The 20,642-nt window shown below is 40.7% G+C and overlaps 1 protein-coding gene across 7 annotated transcripts in view; it reads right to left on the bottom strand.

The window, feature by feature from the left end:
* Positions 1-20,642, bottom strand: part of EPB41L3 (erythrocyte membrane protein band 4.1 like 3) — a 140,744-nt gene that overhangs the window by 45,641 nt on the left and 74,461 nt on the right. For all 7 annotated transcript variants that reach the window (XM_082641689.1, XM_082641692.1, XM_082641688.1 and 4 more), the window contains exons 4-5: positions 6,504-6,608; positions 4,935-4,977 (exon numbers count right to left, since the gene is read on the bottom strand). In XM_082641689.1, coding sequence (XP_082497815.1) covers positions 4,935-4,977; positions 6,504-6,608 — 148 coding nt within the window. The remainder of the gene's footprint in view (positions 1-4,934; positions 4,978-6,503; positions 6,609-20,642) is intronic.

The raw sequence follows: 20,642 nt of genomic DNA, 5'->3' as shown, positions 1-20,642 counted from the left end.
TTATTTTATGGGAAGGTTTGCTGTCATATTAAGAGATGAGCTGCTCTGTGGGCCATTCGGAAAGTTCTTTTCTTACTTGGGGAAATTTCTGATGGAAGAGACACTGTGGGTATGTACTGTGCATGACCAAACCCAGCCCTCCTCCTCAGCCCCTGATCAGGACAGTCCTCACTGCACGCGGCCGCCCCTCCTCCTGTGGCATCTCCTATGGCCTCTCCAGCGGGGAAGAGGGTCACCCAGACGTCAGCTCACAGGCACCTGCTCCCCAGACTGTCCATATGTAAACACGAGACATTACAAGCCTTCCTGAGTGCTCCGTTTTATCCATGCATTCTCTAGTTGTGTATACCTAACCATGTTTATCACTGTAAATGAGAATAAAACCCACCTGTTCTTCTTTTCGACATTTACTCTCTCTGTGATCACCCCTGTCACTTATTTTCACCTTGGTCTCTCCGCCTGGCCTTTTAATAAATGTGGTACATTACTGAAGCCTGGGTGCTCCTTCGCCGGGAACTGTTTCCATTTCTTGCCTCCACCCAGTAAGCACACTCCAAGGGCCCAAGCCCTGCTCGTTCTGAACAGTGGCTTGGAGGACCCTCCTGGTCTCCCAGCTTCGGTGCTGGAGGCCTTTCCTCAGAGCCGTGGTCTTCCTTTTGCTCTGTGATTCATGACCTCGTGGTCCAGCCCTCATGCTTCAAATGCCCTCCTAAGACTTCCAAACACCCCCTTCTCCCATTCAGTGACTCCTGGAAGCTCCATTCTCTCCCGGAGTCCTTCCCAAACATTCACAAGAAAGGGACAACATCCTAAGTACCTCCCGGCTCCTTCCTTTGAACTGTTCTCTTGCTTGAGTAGCAAATACTTAGCTGCAGAGGTCACCTGTATTTCTGTCACCCATGGCATAGTCCATTCACTAATGCTGGTTTATTCTGGACACCACTATTCATATTACACTTAGAGGTCCACCTGGCAGGGACACCATTTGAGTTGCCTTATAAAGGACTTGGTATAGGGACCGGGTATTACTGGATGTTTCGTGTCACATTTCTAAACCACTAAGAAAATATTCCCAAAACATGGGCTGTAAGAATTACAAGCCATAAAATATCTGGCAATCAAACCTACTAGCGATTATTTTTCCCACTGTTCTCAAAAACGTCCTCTTGTTATTCTAAAATTAACAAGTCTGATTTGGTTTTACCTTCCTATTGATTCCTATTCACCTCCTGCTAAAATGGAATGCTTGCCAGCGGTGAGGTTCATAATGAAAGCTGGTTTCCCCGCAAGCAACTGGAATGAAAGCTAATGGATTCGTTATGGGAAATGATTTATTGTTCTTTTATAATTTTTATCCACTTCAAAGTGAATCCAATGAATCGTTTAACAATGTAATTAAACTCATAATAAAATCAGGGTAAACACTCGAAGTTGGAAACTAAGAGGGAATAAAAATAGAAGAAAGATATTTCAACGCAAAAATCCTCATTACAGGAAAGTGACTTTCAAATGATCGTGGGCCTAAGAAGCATCGGAGGGGCTTGTTAAAAATGCCAATCCCTAGGCCCTACTCAGAGGTTTTTATTCCGGAGGTGTGCATTATGGCCCAGGAAGTTGTGATTTTAATAAACACCCTAATGGTTCTAATACACCTGACCGTACTTTGAAAATCACTAATCCCAAGGAATCTACTTTCCTAAGGTTACAACCCAATCAAATATGAGGTTTTGCAGGACATTATTTTGAAACGGTGGGAAAGTTTAAGGAAAACACAATCTACACCAAAATCAAGGAAAAAAAAAAAATCCAGTGAAATGAGGTGTAACATTTGAAATTAATGAGAGAGGCAGGTTAAAGCTGAAATACATATCCTCGTAAAGAATCTGGTAGAAACAAATCACTGGGAGGCTACAGTTATGCCATAAATAGGTTTGTGAGCCTGTGTCTTATCAGATGACGGCTCTGGTTAGAGACGGAAATGCAAGAGCTTGAATGCATTAAAATGATATTCTATAATGCTGATACAGAATTTTAAATTCCAAATTTACGATAATCAGAAAACTGTGAAACTGAAGAGAATTCATTCTTATGAAAAAATTCTAATTTTAGTCTTCTATGCCTGCCAAATCTTAAAATTTCTAAAAATACTACGTTTATAGCATAAATCACTATATATCATATATTCTATATCATGAAGTTACTATATCATAAGTATACTATATATCAGAATATATTTAGAAATTTTAGATCTGCTAGGCTAAAAGATGATTGGAATAAGAATTTTTTTCACAAGAACAAACTCTTCAGGCTCAGGATTTTCTATTTCTCATAAATTCATAACTTAAAATCTTTATCAGCTTGATCGACATTTGCCATTCTCTTGAAGATCTCATTCTAGAGACCTACAGCATAAAAATAATGGAAATATCCTTTTATTGTTGATATTTATGTTCAGAAAGAGGAGGTGATTGTACAATAATTACATTAGCTCTGATAATACTTTTCTGCCTTGATAGAATGTACCTTTTGTGGAAAGAAGGCATTTTGTGCATGGGAAACAATAAGGAATATAGATAAAAACACCAAATTCCATTCCTAAAAAATTCCAATTTTTTCTTGTCTCTTCCTTTATCTGCATGATTGTCACTTGGTTCTCCTTATGTTGTTGTCACAAACACTGCCTAATCTACATGAGGAAAATATCCTTTAAATCTCATGTTCTGATTGTCCCCTAAACTTCATCTCTTACAAAGGAAGGTCGGAGACAGGATAAATGGGAAATGAAGGAAAAAAAGAATTCCATTAACAGCAGAAAAGAAAATTAACTGTTGTTACAGCCTTTCTTGTAACAGTATAATGACTGATCCTTGAACATTTAATATATTTTCAAAGTGATCTGTAATTATAAAATCAACCAAGTACGAAACAGTGTTTCATTAATTAGGTGAATATAGAGGACGTAAAGCACATGAAATGTTAAGATATTCAGCACATCTGCTTTTAATAACTCCATAAAAAGATCCTGAGAACATATTCATCATCTTAAAGTTTTTACTAGGACTCTGAAGTTTTCACCTTCTTATCACAACTGTAGCTGTCCCTGGTTTTAATCCCAATTTAGTTCTATCAAACTACTTCACTATCAAGTTTCTGATTAGAGACCACACCAAATTCCTCTCAAAAGTATGATAAAGATGTTTTCATTGTACAAAGAATCATCAGACTCTCTCATATCTAGAAGCATAGTGAATTTTTTGCTTCTTTTGAGGTGTTATCTAGTATTAAGCCATTTCAAACTGCTTGCTACTAATTACTTTTTATTAGCATGTAGGGTATTTTTTTTTTTTTTTTTTTTGCTGTACGCGGGCCTCTCACTGCTGTGGCCTCTCCCGTTGCGGAGCACAGGCTCCGGACACACAGGCTCCGCGGCCATGGCTCGCGGGCCCAGCCGCTCCGCGGCACGTGGGATCTTCCGGGATCGGGGCACGAACCCGTGTCCCCTGCATCGGCAGGCGGACTCTCAACCACTGCGCCACCAGGGAAGCCCATAGCATGTAGGGTATTTTGAGACCTCAGAACATTCAAAGGCACTAGAAAGATTTGCTTTCTCTTTTAATAGTAACTTTGATGGGAATGCTGTTCCTATTAATAAATTGGTCTTAACTTTAATCTTCAAATAGAATCGGTTGTTCTGGAAAATTAAACTAGATTTTATTGATAAGAAATGAATTGCTTGAAAAAAAATTAACTAGTTAGTTGAAATTATAAAGTACATCCATGTTTTACCATTTATCCATAGTAAAAAGCAACAGCTTCAGAAAAGACTTAAAACTAAAAATGAAAAAATTCCTCTTTCTTAACCCCTACCCTGCAGTACCACTTCTGGAGGTGTAGGTATTTCCACATACCTGTATATGCATAACTCATTTTAAACAAATATGAATTATGTCTCTAAGGTCTCACTAATGAGAGCTAAAACATATTTATTCTACCTCATTCTATTTAACAGCTACCTAGCATTGCAAGGTATGGCTATTTCATGATCAATTTAATCATTTCTTTATAAATGGATATTTAAGTTGCTTTGAGTCTTCTATTGCCAATGGTATGATAATGAACTTTCCTACATGTACAACACATATGTACACACTCCTCTCTTAAGCAGACACTGGATACATTTCTACAAGTAAAATCAGGGGTCAAAGAATAAGCACATTTTAAATTTTAATAAATACTGACACAAAGTGCCTTCTTAAAGGGTTATATTTCTACCAATTATGTACAAAATTGCCAGTGTAGGGCATTATTAAACTTTTAAAACCTTTGCTAATCTGAATAGGTGAAAAATGTCTCATTTTAATTTGCATTTAATTATTACTAAGACTTAGCACCTTTTCTAATACTTATTTGCTACCTGTATTTAAATTTTCTGAGTGGCTCATGTAGTTGTTTTGTGCGCTAGGAAATGTCCATTTCTTAAATTGCCTTTAGGGCTAAGAAAAGAAGATGTCATCAGACAGTAAACTTCAGTCTGACTTGTTACTCCATTTCTAAGCTATTAAATGACTATTACTTTTAGCTTGACTGCTTGCCTTGCATACTTTGGTGGCAGTTAGGCTTAATACAACATTAATAATTAAGTTTGAAACTTTTAGATGATTGTCAATGGGGGCATCACTTGATTAAATCATATCTCACATCTCTGAACAGGCAAGGGAATAGGTCAAGTGTCATGTCATTTTATTCCCAGGTCGCAATAATTAATAATGGGTATCTGAGCTAGACCAACCTGCCAAAGATAAAATTTGAGATCTTAATCTGTCTTTCAAAATACCATATTCACACCAGCCATGTGGGTATGAGCTACCATTTCAGATAACCCCACTCTTTGAAAATCTTCCTATTTCTATACATAATAATCCAAAAGAACTTACTTCGAATCTGTTTTTTAATTTCCTTGGAAGGGTCCAACCAATTCTGAAAAAGAAGTGAGAGTCTGAATATGAATCAGAGAAGAATGGAGATGACCTAGTGTTGACTGGGTAGAGATGAACTAAACGTATTGGAGAAGGAGTGGCTGCCGGAAGGCTCCCCCAGCTGGGTCCTTCCCCTACATCTGGTGCCCCTTCGCTAGTCCTGCGAGGGCCCAGGCTCTGGTCTAATGAGGAGATGTGTGTGCACACAATTCAGGCTTGACAAAGTTCTTTTCTTTTACAACAAGTGCCTTCAGGGATTCAAGCCAGCACAGAAAACAGAGGAGAAAAAATGGTGGATTCTATGTTCAAACAAGTTACAAGCATGAGATAAAGATACAGTCATCCTTTGGTAACCACAGGGGATTGGCTCCAGGACCCCAGGTAACACCAAAATCTGAGGATGCTCAAGTCCCTTATATAAAATGGCACAGTATTTGTATATAACCTATGCAATGCCCCCATATACTTGAAATCATTTCTAGATTATTTATAAAACCTAATTCAATGGACATGCTATGTAAATACTTGCTGGTGCACTGGCAAATTCAAATTTTGCTTTTTGGAACTTTCTGGAATTAAAAAAAATATTTTTGATCTGCTGTTGGTTGAATCTGCAGATGCAGAACCCAAGAACACAGAGAGCTGACTCTGCATGTAACTTGACCACTGATGTCCTAGCCGTTCAGTCCCACGCAGTGACTTCTGTGATTATAGATTTTAAGGCACCTTCTTAGAATGCTTTCCTAACAAACGAACACCTGTTTGACACTTACGATTTTCCTCATCAGAACACTCAGGTGTTTAATAATGAAGTTAGACATCATCCACGGAATTCAGTAAAGATAAAGGTCTGATTCACTAACGAATGACAACTGAACAAGTGACGTTTAATGAGCACAATTGCTGTGGCTCAGTTTCCAGCATTAAGTAAACAATTTCTTCCTCCTTATCTTTCAGGCAGTTGGGGGGATAAGTGAGATAAAGGCCTGAAGAGACTCCAGCAGGTCTAAGAGTCTACAGAGGTTTTACATGTAACATTAAACGTGGACTGAATACATTAACTGCTTGCCCTTTACATGAGGTCTGTACATGATTCATCTTATATTGTGATTCAGCAAGAATATGAAAGTGTAATAAGATGAATTAATAAGATGGCATCCAGTGAACATGTTTTCTGTATAATTATCAATGTATGTGATTCTCATTGGCTCAAGTCCATGGAAATATATCATCCCCCCAAAGCACCATATAAAAGGCTTTTCTAGAACCATAAAGAACTCAAGCATGAAAAGCAGAAACACTGACTGACTGTTTCCAAAAGACTCAAGATTAAAGGAAGCTGTCAATAATTTCCTTCATGAAGAAATAAGGTGATTAACAGCATTTATGGCCTTGGATAATAAATGTGAGGGTGTGGGAGTACGAGGGGAGGTGGAGAAAACGATTTACCAATTCAGCTTCAGTTCACTTTCTTGCAGTGAAGCGCAGCTGAAGCCGTAATACTTTGTATTGCTTTCAACGACTCACCTTCTGGTTTTCAGCATCTTGATATGTAAGCCCAAAATAGTCTTTTTCTAGCAAATTCAGATGTTCACATACTTTATCAAACAGCACTTGGCCTCTGGAGCGTTTCTATGGAGAACAAAACAGAAAAACAAGTCAACACACACCAAAAAAGTTCTCTCAACTGTCACGAACAAAAATGGGTAAAATTTAAAATACTGCTTGTTGCAACTGTTCAGTAAATAACAAGCAGGTTTGATCACTTTACCATCTCTCTTTTTTTTGTGTGTGTGTGGTACACGGGCCTCTCACTGTTGTGGCCTCTCCTGTTGCGGAGCACAGGCTCCGGATGCGCAGGCTCAGTGGCCATGGCTCACGGGCCCAGCCGCTGCGCGGCACGTGGAATCTTCCCGGACCGGGGCACGAACCCGTGTCCCCCGCATCGGCAGGCGGACCCTCAACCACTGCGCCACCAGGGAAGCCCTACCATCTCCTTTTTAACTAGAAAAAAGGCTCAATAAAGTGGACCTAATCCTACAAGAGGCAACTCCTACAGAACAAACAAATAAATAAAAAAATAACTCCTGTCAGTGCGTAAGTACAGGCGACCTGCGGATGATTTCGAAACGGAAGTAGTTGGGGAAATGAAGTGGTGCTCGGAAGCCTCAAATATATTGTGAAACACAAAAATCCTGACGGTGAGAGCATTAAAGGGCCAACCACAGCTGTGTTTCAGAATACCCACGCTCACTCCCCCAGGTAATCAGGTTCTGAGCCTGAGAAGAATTAACCCCATTCCTTGTCTTATGCAGAAGTCCCCTTCAAACTTTCTATCCCAGTCCTTACTTAGAAATTCTAGCTATGGATCACTTTCTAAAGCCCGTTAAACTTTATTAGTTTTTGTTTACAGCCACAAATTCCAATTTTGTATCACAGAGTTCAACTTTCTCTTAATTTGTTTTTAGAGAAAATCCTTTCTATTAAACATAACAAACATGTTCATTAAGTTTAAAGATTTAAATGATCATTTATAAATGTGAGATGTAGATATATGTGCTGTATTTTTGGCCATAAAGCAGTCAATTGGAGAAAGAAAAAAAGGCAGTCATTTGGGGAAAAAAATCCATCAGCTTAATTTATGGTGATATACAGTATCATATTCTCATCAAAGGTCTTTTAAACTTGGCCTTGGAGTCCGAGATGGATTAACTGGAAGCAATTAAGCTAAACTACATTTTGTTTGTGCAGTACCAACATTTCACATCTCGTACCCTAAGCGTATTTGTCTTTAAGATTTAATGTAGTAAGAGAAAAATAAGAAAATTGATAAACAATGGGCATACCAAAGAGTTAAGTATCCAGAAGATGTGTAAGTGGTATGTATTACTGTGCAACCGCAAATATATTGGAAATTACTTAGCCCCCTCAAGCATGACTATTTAGGAGAAAAGATAAATGTAGGATAGAAAAGTGAAGCCTGAATTGTAACCAGCTGAATCATCAATGTTGTATTTGAAAAAAGTTTAATAATGTATGAAAATAAATTACATGTTAGCTAAACTGTGTAACATTGTTCAATGGATATAAATAAATGGTATGACAATGAAATGCTGCTCACTGGTTTAAATCCTTTATTTGTAAATAACAGCATATTGCTTCTGAATAATGCTTAACAAATTATAAAGTTTGCACCAAAAAAAAAAAACTGGTTCTTCTGATGCTTCCATTGGTATGGTGTCCAGTTTAGAGATAAGAACACAGAGGTTCAGAGGAGTTACATGGGAGAGGCAGTCTTAGAGCTGTCTATGACGGTGGCTTTAACAGGTAAACCTGGCTTTGAGTCTTCCTTAAGTCCCTTGCAGCTGTGCTGACCTCGAAGCTTTCCCTCTGTAAAACGGGTATGATACCACCTACTTCTTTGTAATGGTTGACATTAAAATGAAACAAAGTATTCCAACTTGGTCCAGTGATAACACATGTCAAGCGTCCCACAAACGTCAGCTATTGATATTATCAGCCTACGTGATTGATAACTGGCAGAATACGTAATATAGAACTCACTAGGCATTTTTGTGGTAGGAGCACATATACAGCTCCTTGTGGTACCAATAAGCAACCTTAGTATTAATATGCCCTGCTCTTTCTTCAGATATCAATTATCTGCTTACTGTCTAACTGCTTTAACTAGAACACAACACAACACACACACACACACACAAAATATACACCAGTGTCTGGTCAAGTACTTTCTCAATGAGTAAAAACAAAACCAAACAAAAGAAATACAATAAACCTTCCTCTACAAAGCCTTCTACATCCTCTGAGCCAGCAGACCACAGCCAGGCCCTCAATGGAGGGATTATTCTGGCCACGCTGCAGGTGGCCTTGGGCATTGTTTTATTAGCTGTCTTCTGGCTGCCGTCTTCTTCCTTCTGTCTAACAGGTGGAATGATTAGCTCAAGCACAGACCACTGTACTAACTGGTTCTTAATTTTCTGGCTTCGCACCATTTGATTGCTATTAATGAACCACAGCTCTCTCTTGAACAGACCAGATTTTTTCTTACTATTTTAAACATATTTGAACACTATAAACAGTCCTTAAGACAATAACATAGTGGTCCATTCTTCACTCTGAAGGGTTTTTGGGTTTGTTTCTGTTTGTTTGTTTTGGCCCTAAGAACTAAGATGGATTGTCTAGAATCTGCTATAGATGGTTATATGTAAACAATGAAATTCCTATCTGCCAAACATCACCACAGCCGCCAGCCAGCTGGATGACTCTGGAAAGGTCTCTCATGTTATGTGGGCCTTCACCTTCTCATCATTGAGTGAGGATATATGCCTCCATGGAGCCAGGTGATCATGGGCTTGAGGCTTTAACTGGGCACCTGTGCTCATGGCCAACATCACTAACAATCACAGCTTACTCCCCCGTGCAGCCCAAATGCGGCTTCACAGCCCTTCCACACACGTGATGAGAAAGACCCTGGCAATGGATGGAGTTGGCACAGGACACAAAATGGGACTATTTTGCAGCCCCGGGCAGGATCCCCTCTGCAATTACTCCCAACTCCCCCAAATTCTTGATTCTTCTTACTCAGATAATTTTTTTCTAGTGCGTTATTTAACTTTTTAAGTCAATTATTTCTACATGTTGACACTGTGTGCATCTTTAGGTAGTAACATCTAAAATATGACTAAAGCTCAACCGTCACTGGACCTTTTAGAGAATTTATGTTAAACATTCAGTTCCCAAAGATAGGATGTTCATTAAGTGATCAAATCTAGGCACCTTACTTTCATTGGATATGTTTATAACAGCTATAATGAGTCAAGAGTTCAGTAGAAGCTAGTGGGAAGCAGTCGCATAGCACAGGGAGATCAGCTCGGTGCTTTGTGACCACCTAGAGGGGTGGGATAGGGAGGGTGGGAGGGAGGGAGATGCAAAGAGGGAAGAGATATGGGAACATATGTATATGTATAACTGATTCACTTTGTCACAAAGCAGAAACTAACACACCATTTTAAAGCAATTATACTCCAATAAAGATGTTAAAAAAAAAAGAATTCAGTAGCTTAAAAAACATTTTTTGGACAGAGGTATTCTAAAATCAATGGGTAATTTACTTAACTGGGGACGATGAACAGCTTTTAGTCTCATTTGCTGTTTCCTGTGAGTTGTTAAGTCATGTCTCTGACTCAGATGCATTCGCAGTCTACATAACCATTGACTTTGAACACCTGGACATTAAGGAAAGTGGATTTTGCTTTCCTGGAGTAACAAACCAATAGTGGACTGCCCTCTCTCTACCCTCTTTTTCCACTTAAAATTGGGTTTCTGTTTCTAATAGAGAAGATAAGATACGTCCATCATCACCACTCAAACACAGCAGATGAAATAAGCTTTCCTGCAGCATTAATGAAACTTCCTGCAAGTCCAAGATAATTCATGATTTTTACAATGTTTGTAAAACACTGGTTCTCAAGGTCTTATCAACCAGCATCACCTGAAAGTTGACATTAACATTTTTATTTGTACTTTTATTTGTCTAAAAACTTTAAAAAATTAATTTCAGAATGTTTTAGGATGGGAGAATTTCAAACATTTCCCAAAGTAGAGAGAACAGCATCATGAAAGCCTGCATACTCATCACCCAGTTTTAACAAATGCCTCTGAAGACCACAACTTTGGTTCATCTGTAGTTCTGCTCCACTCATCCTCCCCCTGGATATTCTGAAGCATCTCAGCAAATAATTTTGTCTCTATTTATCTTAGTATGTAACTCTGCTCTTTTAAGAAATGTAATCTCAATAACTTCATCACATCTAAACAAAAGTAGCAATCAGTTCATAATATCACCAAATATCTAGTCAGTACTTTAATTTCCCCAATTATTTCAAAGATTTTTTTTTCTTTTTCATTTTCTTTGATTAGCCCATACACTGCAATCGGCTGACATATCTCTCTGGTCTCTCTTAATCTGCAAGTTCTCCATTTATGTTGGTTTTCCCCTTGAAATTAACTTGTCTAGGAGACCAGGTCATTTGTCTGTAGAGTTTGCTCAGTCTAGACTTGCTGTGTGCATCTCCATGGTGTAATTTAACATGTTCTTTTGTCTTCTGTATTTCCTGTAAACTGATAATGAAATCTAGAAGCTTGACCAGATTCTTGTTCGACTGGTTTCCATAAATGATGCTGTGCAATTTCACCAGGAGGCATAAAGTTAACTCTTGCCTTTTTGTGATATTAGCAGTCACTAATGATCGCGGCCCTAGACGCATTAATTTGAGGTGGCAAGATGGGGATATTCAAATCCGAACCTTGGTCCCCCATTTATTAGTTGGAGTATGTTTACGAAGAGACATTTCTCTTTGTCAGAATTATTTATCCAGTGACAGAGCCTGATGATGGAAGCCAGGATCAATGCTCACATCTTTTCCTTTATCTAATTTCAAGATAACGAGTTGGCTTTCTAGCACCATCCAGAAGTCACCAATTAGGATTTTTGTTTTATATTATCACTATGAACTCATGGGCTAAATCAGGCTTGACATGTTTCAGTCCATCACAGGTGCTACCCATATTGATGCTCTAAATGTCCCCAAGTGTTCTGCCTTACTTTTTTTTTTTTTTTTTTTTTTTGTGGTAAACGGGCCTCTCACTGCTGTGGCTCCTTCCGTTGCGGAGCACAGGCTCCAGACGCGCAGGCTCAGCGGCCATGGCTCACGGGCTCAGCTGTTCCGCGGCATGCGGGATCTTCCCGGACCGGGGCACAAACCCGTGTCCCCTGCATCGGCAGACGGACTCTCAACCACTGCGCCACCAGGGAAGCCCAACTGCCTTACATTTTGCCTGTCAACTCTCATCCTTCACAATGCTTCTCCAGTGCCACTTCTTTACAGCATTTCCTGTCCTCCCAGCCAAATGTGATTTCTCTCACCTTTGGACATTAGAGCACTTTATGGTACCAAGAGGGCACTTTCCATATTCTGCCTTATATCACAGCTGTCTCTCTCTGCACTCGCCTTATATCCTGAGTGCACAGAGAGACATGTGCCTCCTATATTTATTTTTTATGGAGCCTCATTTTGGTCAAATACCATTAAGAGAATAAAAAGGTAACGTGATGAAACTTAAAATTTTTCTCACTAGCATATCATAACCAGTGTTGCCAAAGCAATATTTTAAACTAGTGGTTTTTCAACCCTGGATCCTGGGAGCATTTAAAATATGCCAATACCCAGGAACCCACCTCAGGTCAAATAAATCAGAATTTCTGAAGGTGGGCACAAGGCCTTTGTATGTTTTCAAGATCTCATTTGCAGGCATGGTTGAAAGGTACACTTAAGTTTACAACTTAAAAATTCTTAAATGGAGAACTCTACAGCAATTTTTCTTTTTTTTTTTTTTTTGAGGAAATGTGTAACTTCTTCAGATTTAGATCCACACCAGTTTCTTTCAAGCCTTCTTGTACCAACACTGATAGCTGCATTATCATAAACTTCACTTACACACACACAGTCTTAAAATCTTAAGACACCCTTTCCAACAAATTTTCTTAAGAAACGTTAAGTTCTCAAGAAATGAAGAATGAGCCACACGCTGAAATAAAATGATACAAATGAGCAATGACAAACCACCAAACTGTAAAACCAACCAATAAACCAGCCAAACAATGAACCTGCATTTAAAGCTATGAACGAAATACACAAAATAGAAATGTTTTCGAGTTTGAATTTTTTTTTTAGCTCTCCCTTGGTAGAGCTAAAACATACAGACTTTAACTCAAGAACCTGATACCTTACTAAAATATGACCCAGGTAGGTTAACAAATGTCTTGATTTCCTCTTTTGTGAATGAGCAAAAGCATTCACATCTTCCCTGGCAAGTTAGGGAGGTGATGGAGAGTAACAAACACTGGGCACTGAACCCAGGGGAGGATGGAGGGAGGAGCTGCTCTTGATTGACAGCTGACCAGGAGACGGCACAACACCTGTGGACGCATCGTCCGAAATGAGCGCTGCCTTGATGCTCAAGTCCCTGGAAATCCTGTCTTGATCTGTGCTCAAGTCATGAGCGCACAAGCAAATTGTACTAAACCTCAGCGCAAGACTTCAACAGAATCTGTCTTTCCTTTCAGTCTCACAAAGCTATGAATCAGCCTGGGGAAAGGCTAAACACTGAAGTTAGAGAAATCTGTAAAGTCAAGTATACTCTTCTTGCCTTAGAAGACGGGCTGCAGTTCTTATTTATGTGAAGCTGCACAATCACAAAGACACTGAGGCAGAGCACATGGTTCTGCCTGAGAACTGGAGCTCATCAACGGCCCCTACTTCTTGGAGGCGGGGGGAGGGATGCAGAGGGGCGGGGGAACCAAAGCCATCAGCACCCGGGCGTGTGGATATATCCTTGAAGCTCCTCGGGATCTATGTGCGCATTTCTTTAAACCGTCACTGAAAAAAAAGCCTCTGTTACATTGGCTTAGGCTTATACCACGTGCGTTAATACAAGGAAACATATAATATGGAGACCGTCCAGGGAAACTGACACTTCCGTACCCTTATTTCAGCTGCTTTGAAATCTGAGGGAGCGCCAGTCTGTAAGCACTTTATTCTTTCCATTGTGTATCTTCTTCAACTGGGCTGCTGATTTTCTTCTGAAATTATACATTTCCGAGTATTGTTGCACTTTGTGAACTTGTATTTCTGCTCCCTGAGGACAGGAAACTGTGCAACAGGAGCACAGGCTCCAGACGCGCAGGCTCAGTGGCCATGGCTCACGGGCCCAGCCGCTCCACAGCAATGTGCGATCTTCCCGGACCGGGGCACGAACCCGTAACCCCTGCATCGGCAGGCAGATTCTCAACCACTGCGCCACCAGGGAAGCCCTGTGCAACCTTTTTAATGCCCCCGACAGGGTGTCCTAAACACAGAAGACATTCAACATATGCACCCAATAAGCGCTCCGGGCATGAATCTGAAGGAGGAATTTCTCCTCACATTATCTTCGATTAATCGCAATGAAAAATGCCATCATTTTTTTTCATGCTTCCTTCCCGAATTGCATATTTCCACACTGAATGCTTTTCCATTCTCCTCACTTCTAAAGGTCAACTGGAATTCTCTTCATTTCTAAATGATGGCAACACAATTTGCCTGGTGTTATAGGAGCATGTGGAGAGCTCAGCAAACTAACTAAGCCTAAGCTTGAGTCTAAATCGGACACCTGGACTCCGTGTAGGTCATTTTTTCCTGGGTTTTCTTTTTGCTCTGTCAGATAGAAAAACGTTCTAACACAGTCTGCCCTGAAATTTAGGTGGTTTAAAAAAAAAAATCTACACTTAGAAAATACCAAGAGGAATAAAAGATGATGATGGTGTCTGGTCTGTGACCACAGCCCATAAACACTGGAGAGAGATCTGAGGCCGGGGAGGTCTAAGAAGCAGTATATGGCCCCAGCTGCCCTGTGTGCATCTACTTCCATTTGGGGCTTTCTGTCTCAAGTGTACTTTCAATGCCAAGTTTAATAAGCACAGTAGGAAGTCCATTATCCCCATCACTACTGCCAGGATCCATGCCCAGAGGGGCAGGACCTAGTCTATGTACTAAATCCCAAGTGTGATCCAGGCAGTGAATTCAGAGGGCTAAGGTGAGAAGCAGAGATGATTTTTTTCTGCCTAGATGTTACATATCTTGCTAGCTCTTTCTTTAAATTCATAAGCCATCAGCTTTTTAGAAAACCACAATAGTTCTTTTCACATTATTAATAAGTCAATCAATGATTATCCTGCCACTTTCTTAAACTCAGTTCAGTTAGCAATAAAGATCTGAAGTGGCCTGTTAAAATATGAACCTGGGACCACTTTCTGGTCTTGCTAAGTTTTTAAACACAACAGTGATTTTTTGTTTTGTTTTTTTTTTGGTACGCGGGCCTCTCACTGTTGTGGCCTCTCCCGTTGCGGGGCACAGGCTCCGGACGCGCAGGCTCAGCGGCCATGGCTCACGGGCCCAGCCGCTCCACAGCATGTGGGATCTTCCCAGACCGGGGCACGAACCCGTGTCCCCTGCATCGGCAGGCGGACTCTCAACCACTGCGCCACCAGGGAAGCCCCACAACAGTGATTTATTTCCATGCCTCAACTGTCTAGAAACTTAGAATTCATCTAGCATTATTTAAATATCTTCAAAATGTAATTTTAAAGATATTACTCCTATCCAATTCAAGTCGGTTTTCCCACCATTCTATTCTAAGTGAGGCATATCAGACAGTCCCAGTGCTGGACCCTGGCTCTACAACTAGCTGGCTGTGAGGTGAGACGGCCACTGAACCTTTCTGAACCTCACTGCCTTCATTAAAAAATGGAAATAATATTGGTCCTTACTCATAGGATTGTTGCGTTAAATCAAACACAGGAAAGCATACGTATTGCCTAGCCCATGGGAAACGATAACCAATAAATGCTGGCGATTATTAGTAGGCCCCTTTCATAAGAAGCCCAATAAATTTAGGTTTTCTAATGCTGAAACTTGGTATAGAGATTGACATACCACTGATGCCTATTTCATCTGCAGTGAAATCATCCCATGTCTCTTGTGACAAACAAATCTCACTGTACAGGTAAAAGGGAGAAACGGTTGAAAATAGTATTATTATCAGTAAACCAAGGGTACATTCAATTATCCTTTGCAAACACATACAAAATGGTTTTCAACAGGCACTGGGTATACTGGCACATTTTGGTACAACCTAGGCCAAAACATGATAGTTACATATTATCATAGACATGGCGTGCAGCACAACCAAAACAAGAAGGTAGAGTTCAAATGCAGTAGAGTCGACCTAGGTTTGACAGAGATTCTCTGAAAAAATACTTTTAGCACATACACGGCAAGAGTCCATTTGTGCACATGAAGCCCCTCCACCTTTTTTAGAAAGATGCCTTTTTCTTTCAGCCACAATCTGTTTCTGTCTTCATTTGTTGTCATTTCAGCCTCTGTTTGAAATCAGACTTTTGTGCTCAGAGCCATGTACCATGGTAGATGATAGCTTTTCAGTGAAGCGTGCTGCTTCCTGGCAAAAACATTGGGCTCGCTTTTTCACAAAGAGTTTCACATCACACATATGAGATGTTGGCAGCGAGCGGTCAGACAACATTTCCTGCTGTTCATCTGCTAAGGATTCAGGTCACTAAGCCAATGTGTGCAAAACGAATGCAGAAAAGGAAGCCCTTGGGAAGAGGGATGCTTGAAAGAGACACAGACTTAAACCTGAATCTTGTAAAAGAACCACAGGGCCTAATTCAGAATGACGCGGGACTCTGTGAAATTCTTCCTGGGAGAGGAAGTACTTATTTCTCCTTTCCCAGACAATTCTCAAAAAAAAAAAAAAAAATCAAACAAAACCCAAATTGTGATTTATAACTCATTTGGTCAAATAAAGCACTGTGGGCAATGCAAATGTTGACGGTGAAAACACAACTTTTAATAATATACATTTAATGAGTATGAATTTGTAGAGTGGCCACTTTTCAGTCCTATAAGGCACTGATGATCCAAACCATATAATAACAGTCAGTGCTTTAAACAAGTAAGTCTTAAGTGAACCACCGTCCATCAACTGTTTCCTCTTACTAACAGGACAAGGCTGTGAGTAGTCACACAGAGGAAGGATTTCAGGGTTATTATGTAAACTACTCACATAACTAAAAAATGTAATTATATCATTTCTCTAGTTAAAATAGAGGTTTTAAATTAAAATAATTGTAAAACCTATGAAAGACCTATAATGAAAACAAATAAATAGCAAAAAATAGGACAGGTGATGACACTTTCAGTGATACTTAGGGTCAGTCTGGCCTTCATTGAAAGCATATCATATTTTGGATTAGTATTTAAAATCCAGTAGCTGGGGGGAAAAAGCCTTTGTAATCATCTAACTTTTTGATTCTACTTACATGTTCTCCAGCCTTGTCGGACACGTGCAATAGCCCGTGTGGACCACCTGGGGTACCAGCAGGTCTACACGTCCAAGGTTGGGATTGCTTTTGGACCTTGCTGTCTCTATCGGGGGCATCCTGGTTTAATGCTCCTGAGCTCGCAATCCTGAAAAGCCAGCATTAATCCTCTCGGCCGAGCAGTTCCCACACCTGGGAGTGGGGGTGGGAGGAGCCTGCTCAGCCCTGTAAAGAAGCGAGGCCCAGGCCTCGTTCTACAACCAGACCAGACTCGTCCCCTCGGGTCACCACGAGGTCCCCTCACTGCCGCTGTCCCAAGAGCTCATTTAACCTCGAGAGAATGTTAGTCTCTGCTGACTCCTGAATCTCAGATGGTGATTTCTTTGAGTTTTGTTATCATTTATTTTTAAAGCACGAATTGCATTATCAAATGGCAGTAAATAGCAATCACAGAAAAACTGAAATGATTAGGCAAACTGAATCCAGAAGACAAATGGCTTTTAAAGTAGGTACAGCCTTTTGCCCGAACAAACAGCTGTAACGTTCTTTCATTGACAGGAAAACTTAAAACCATTCTATTCAAGCAAGAAGTAAAGTACTACACACTCAGATTATTCTGATTTTTCCTGTGCTCACAAGAATGCCACTGTCTTTCCCAGACCTTATCTGTGTTCAGCGTTGAACTGGGAGGTTCGGGGCTGAGGGACTTTGGGAAGTTCTTCGGGACTTGAGTGGTGCTGCTCCCCCTTCTCTGAAGGTTGAGCCTCTAAGCCAGTCCTGCCTCCTCCCTCCTGGCTTAACAAGGACTGAGGGCAGCAAGATGCCTGCGATCTCGGGGGCTCAGGAGGATGTCAAGTGAAATTCAAAGGAGATGACCCCGGAGATTTTATCAAATGTATTTTCACTTCTGTCTTTACATTCAAAAACTCTTTGTGAGAATATACCCACGTGGGAAGACCAGAAGTTGGCTATCAGACTCAGCAGTGAGAGCACAGACGGCCAGACTGAGGATGTGGTCAGACCCCATCATCACGGTGGGGGAGGTCCCGCCTGCTTCTTTGGCTCCCCCCGCGGTGCCCCCTGGCCTGCCCCGACCCCCTACTCCATCACACAACCTTCCTCCAGCCCCTCTCCCTAGGCTTCCTCCTGCCAAAGTCTGCACAAGCCACCTTCACACCCTGGACCCTTCCACCCGCCCAGCCTTCAGATCTCTCCTCAAGCACCCCTTCCTCAGGACTCCACCCCCCGGCCTCCAGGACCAGGTCTCAGAGAACGTGTTTTTATATCTTCTGCATTGCACTTGTCAGCGTGGCAATTTCACACTGCTTTGTGTTATAATTTGAGTAATGGTAATGCCAGCCTCTCAGGTAAGCAGTTTTTACCCGCAAATGGATTCCCAACATGTACCCCTGTGCCTGGCAGAGAGCAAAATTAATATTTTTTGAAACAGGAAAGAAAATCAAGCAAAATAAGTGCATCTGGGGTTTATTTCCTGTTTCAAAGCTCTTCAAAAAACTGCTCTGTTCTTTGAAATTTATTCAGGATCAGTTTATTTATATTTTTCTACCACATGGGTATAATCTGCTCTGGCCAGATCTAGAGTGTTGGATTTTTTTCCTAATTTCTGCAAGAAGACAATATTTCATCCCCGCAGGTGGTAGACCTATTAGCTTTTTTTTTTTTAACATCTTTATTGGAGTATAATTGCTTTACAATGTTGTGTTAGTTTCTGCTGTATAACAAAGTGAATCAGCTATATGCATACGTATATCCCCATATCCCCGTCCTCTTGCGTCTCCCTCCCACCCTCCTTATCCCACCCCTCTAGGTGGTCGAAAAGCATCGAGGTGACCTCCCTGTGCTATGCAGCTGCTTCCCACTAGCTATCTATTTTACGTTTGGTAGTGTATATATGTCAATGTTACTCTCTCACTTCGTCCCAGCTTACCCTTCCCCCACCCCGTGTCCTCAAGTCCATTCTCTACGTCTGTGTCTTTATTCCTGTCCTGCCCCTAGGTTCATCAGAACCATTTTTTTTTTTTAGATTCCATATGTATGTGTTAGCATACGGTATGTTTTTCTCTTTCTGACTTACTTCACTCTGTATGACAGACTCTAGGTCCATCCACCTCACTACAAATTAACTTAATTTCGTTTCTTTTTATGTCTGAGTAATATTCCATTGTATATACGTGCCACATCTTCTTTATCCATTCATCTGTTGACAGACACTTAGGTTGCTTCCATGTCCTGGCTATTGTAAATACCGCTGCAATGGATATTGTGGTACATGACTCTTTTTGAATTATGGTTTTCTCAGGGTATATGCCCAGCAGTAGGATTGCTGGGTCATATGGTAGTTCTATTTTTAGTTTTTTAAGGGACCTCCATACTGTTCTCCATAGTAACTGTATCAATTTACATTCCCACCAACAGTGCAAGAGGGTTCCCTTTTCTCCACACCCTCTCCAGCATTTACTGTTTCTACATTTTTTGATGATGGCCATTCTGACTGGTGTGAGATGATATCTCATTGTAGTTTTGACTTGCATTTCTCTAATGATTAGTGATGTTGAGCATCCTTTCATGTGTTTGTTGGCAATCTGTATATCTTCTTTGGAGAAATGTCTATTTAGGTCTTCTGCCCATTTTTGGATTGGGTTGTTTGTTTTTTGATATTGAGCTGAATGAGCTGCTTGTATATTTTGGAGATTAATCCTTTGTCAGTTGCTTCATTTGCAAATATTTTCTCCCATTCTGAGGGTTGTCTTTTCCTCTTGTTTATGGTTTCCTTTGCTGTGCGAAAGCTTTGAAGTTTCATTAGGTCCCATTTGTTTATCTTTGTTTTTATTTCCATTTCTCTAGGACGTGGGTCAAAAAGGATCTTGCTGTGATTTATGTCATAGAGTGTTCTGCCTATGTTTTCCTCTAAGAGTTTTATAGTGTCTGGCCTTACATTTCAGACTTATTAGCTTTTAAAATTCCACCTCAAATGTTGCAGGTTAACTTCCTGATAAATTTCTCAATTTCTCCCGAAGGGCTAATGGTCTTGGGCTGGGGCTTCACTCCATTACTTTCATTTGATACACGCTCTACCCCTCACGCTGAAATAGAAAACCCCAAGGTGGGTTATGGTTTTTAAGGACCTTCCATGACTAAACTGCATGAGATCAGCCTGAACTCCCAGGTATCAGGAGTCCTGCACCTGCTCAGGAAGTCTGTCTGATGAATGTAGAGAGCAGTTCCATGCATAGGACAGGGATGCATCCTGGATTGTCCTTTAAAAATTCTTTTTTAAATGCCTGGTTAAGTAGCAGATTGGAGAGTTAACTACTAAGCGTGCAATTGGTCCTGCCACCTAAAAACTTTTCTAAAACTGAAGTCAATATTTTTGTAGGAGTCACAATATTTAATGGGCTTACAGTTAATAATCCTATAAAGGGAATGGACTCATTCACACACCTAGGCACAGATTTTCCTGTGAGGTTACCTTGAAGAGTACAGAGGAACTTATACTGCTCAAGCTTTAAAGTTTTTCTGAGCTGAAATCATTGAAGTCCTGCTCTGTCCACAGTGTCAGGGTCCTGGGCATCCTCTGTCTCCATACTGGCGTAGATCCAAATGTTTGAGGTGTGTCTTAACCTCACCCTCAGGCATTTTTGTGGCCACGCCCTTGGAGAAGGTGTTCTGTGAACACGCTCGTCAAG

This window comes from Mesoplodon mirus, assembly GCF_964341445.2.
Source record: "Mesoplodon mirus genome assembly, chromosome: 13".
NCBI lineage: Eukaryota > Metazoa > Chordata > Mammalia > Artiodactyla > Ziphiidae > Mesoplodon > Mesoplodon mirus.
This window is presented reverse-complemented; position numbering and strand designations above follow the sequence as displayed.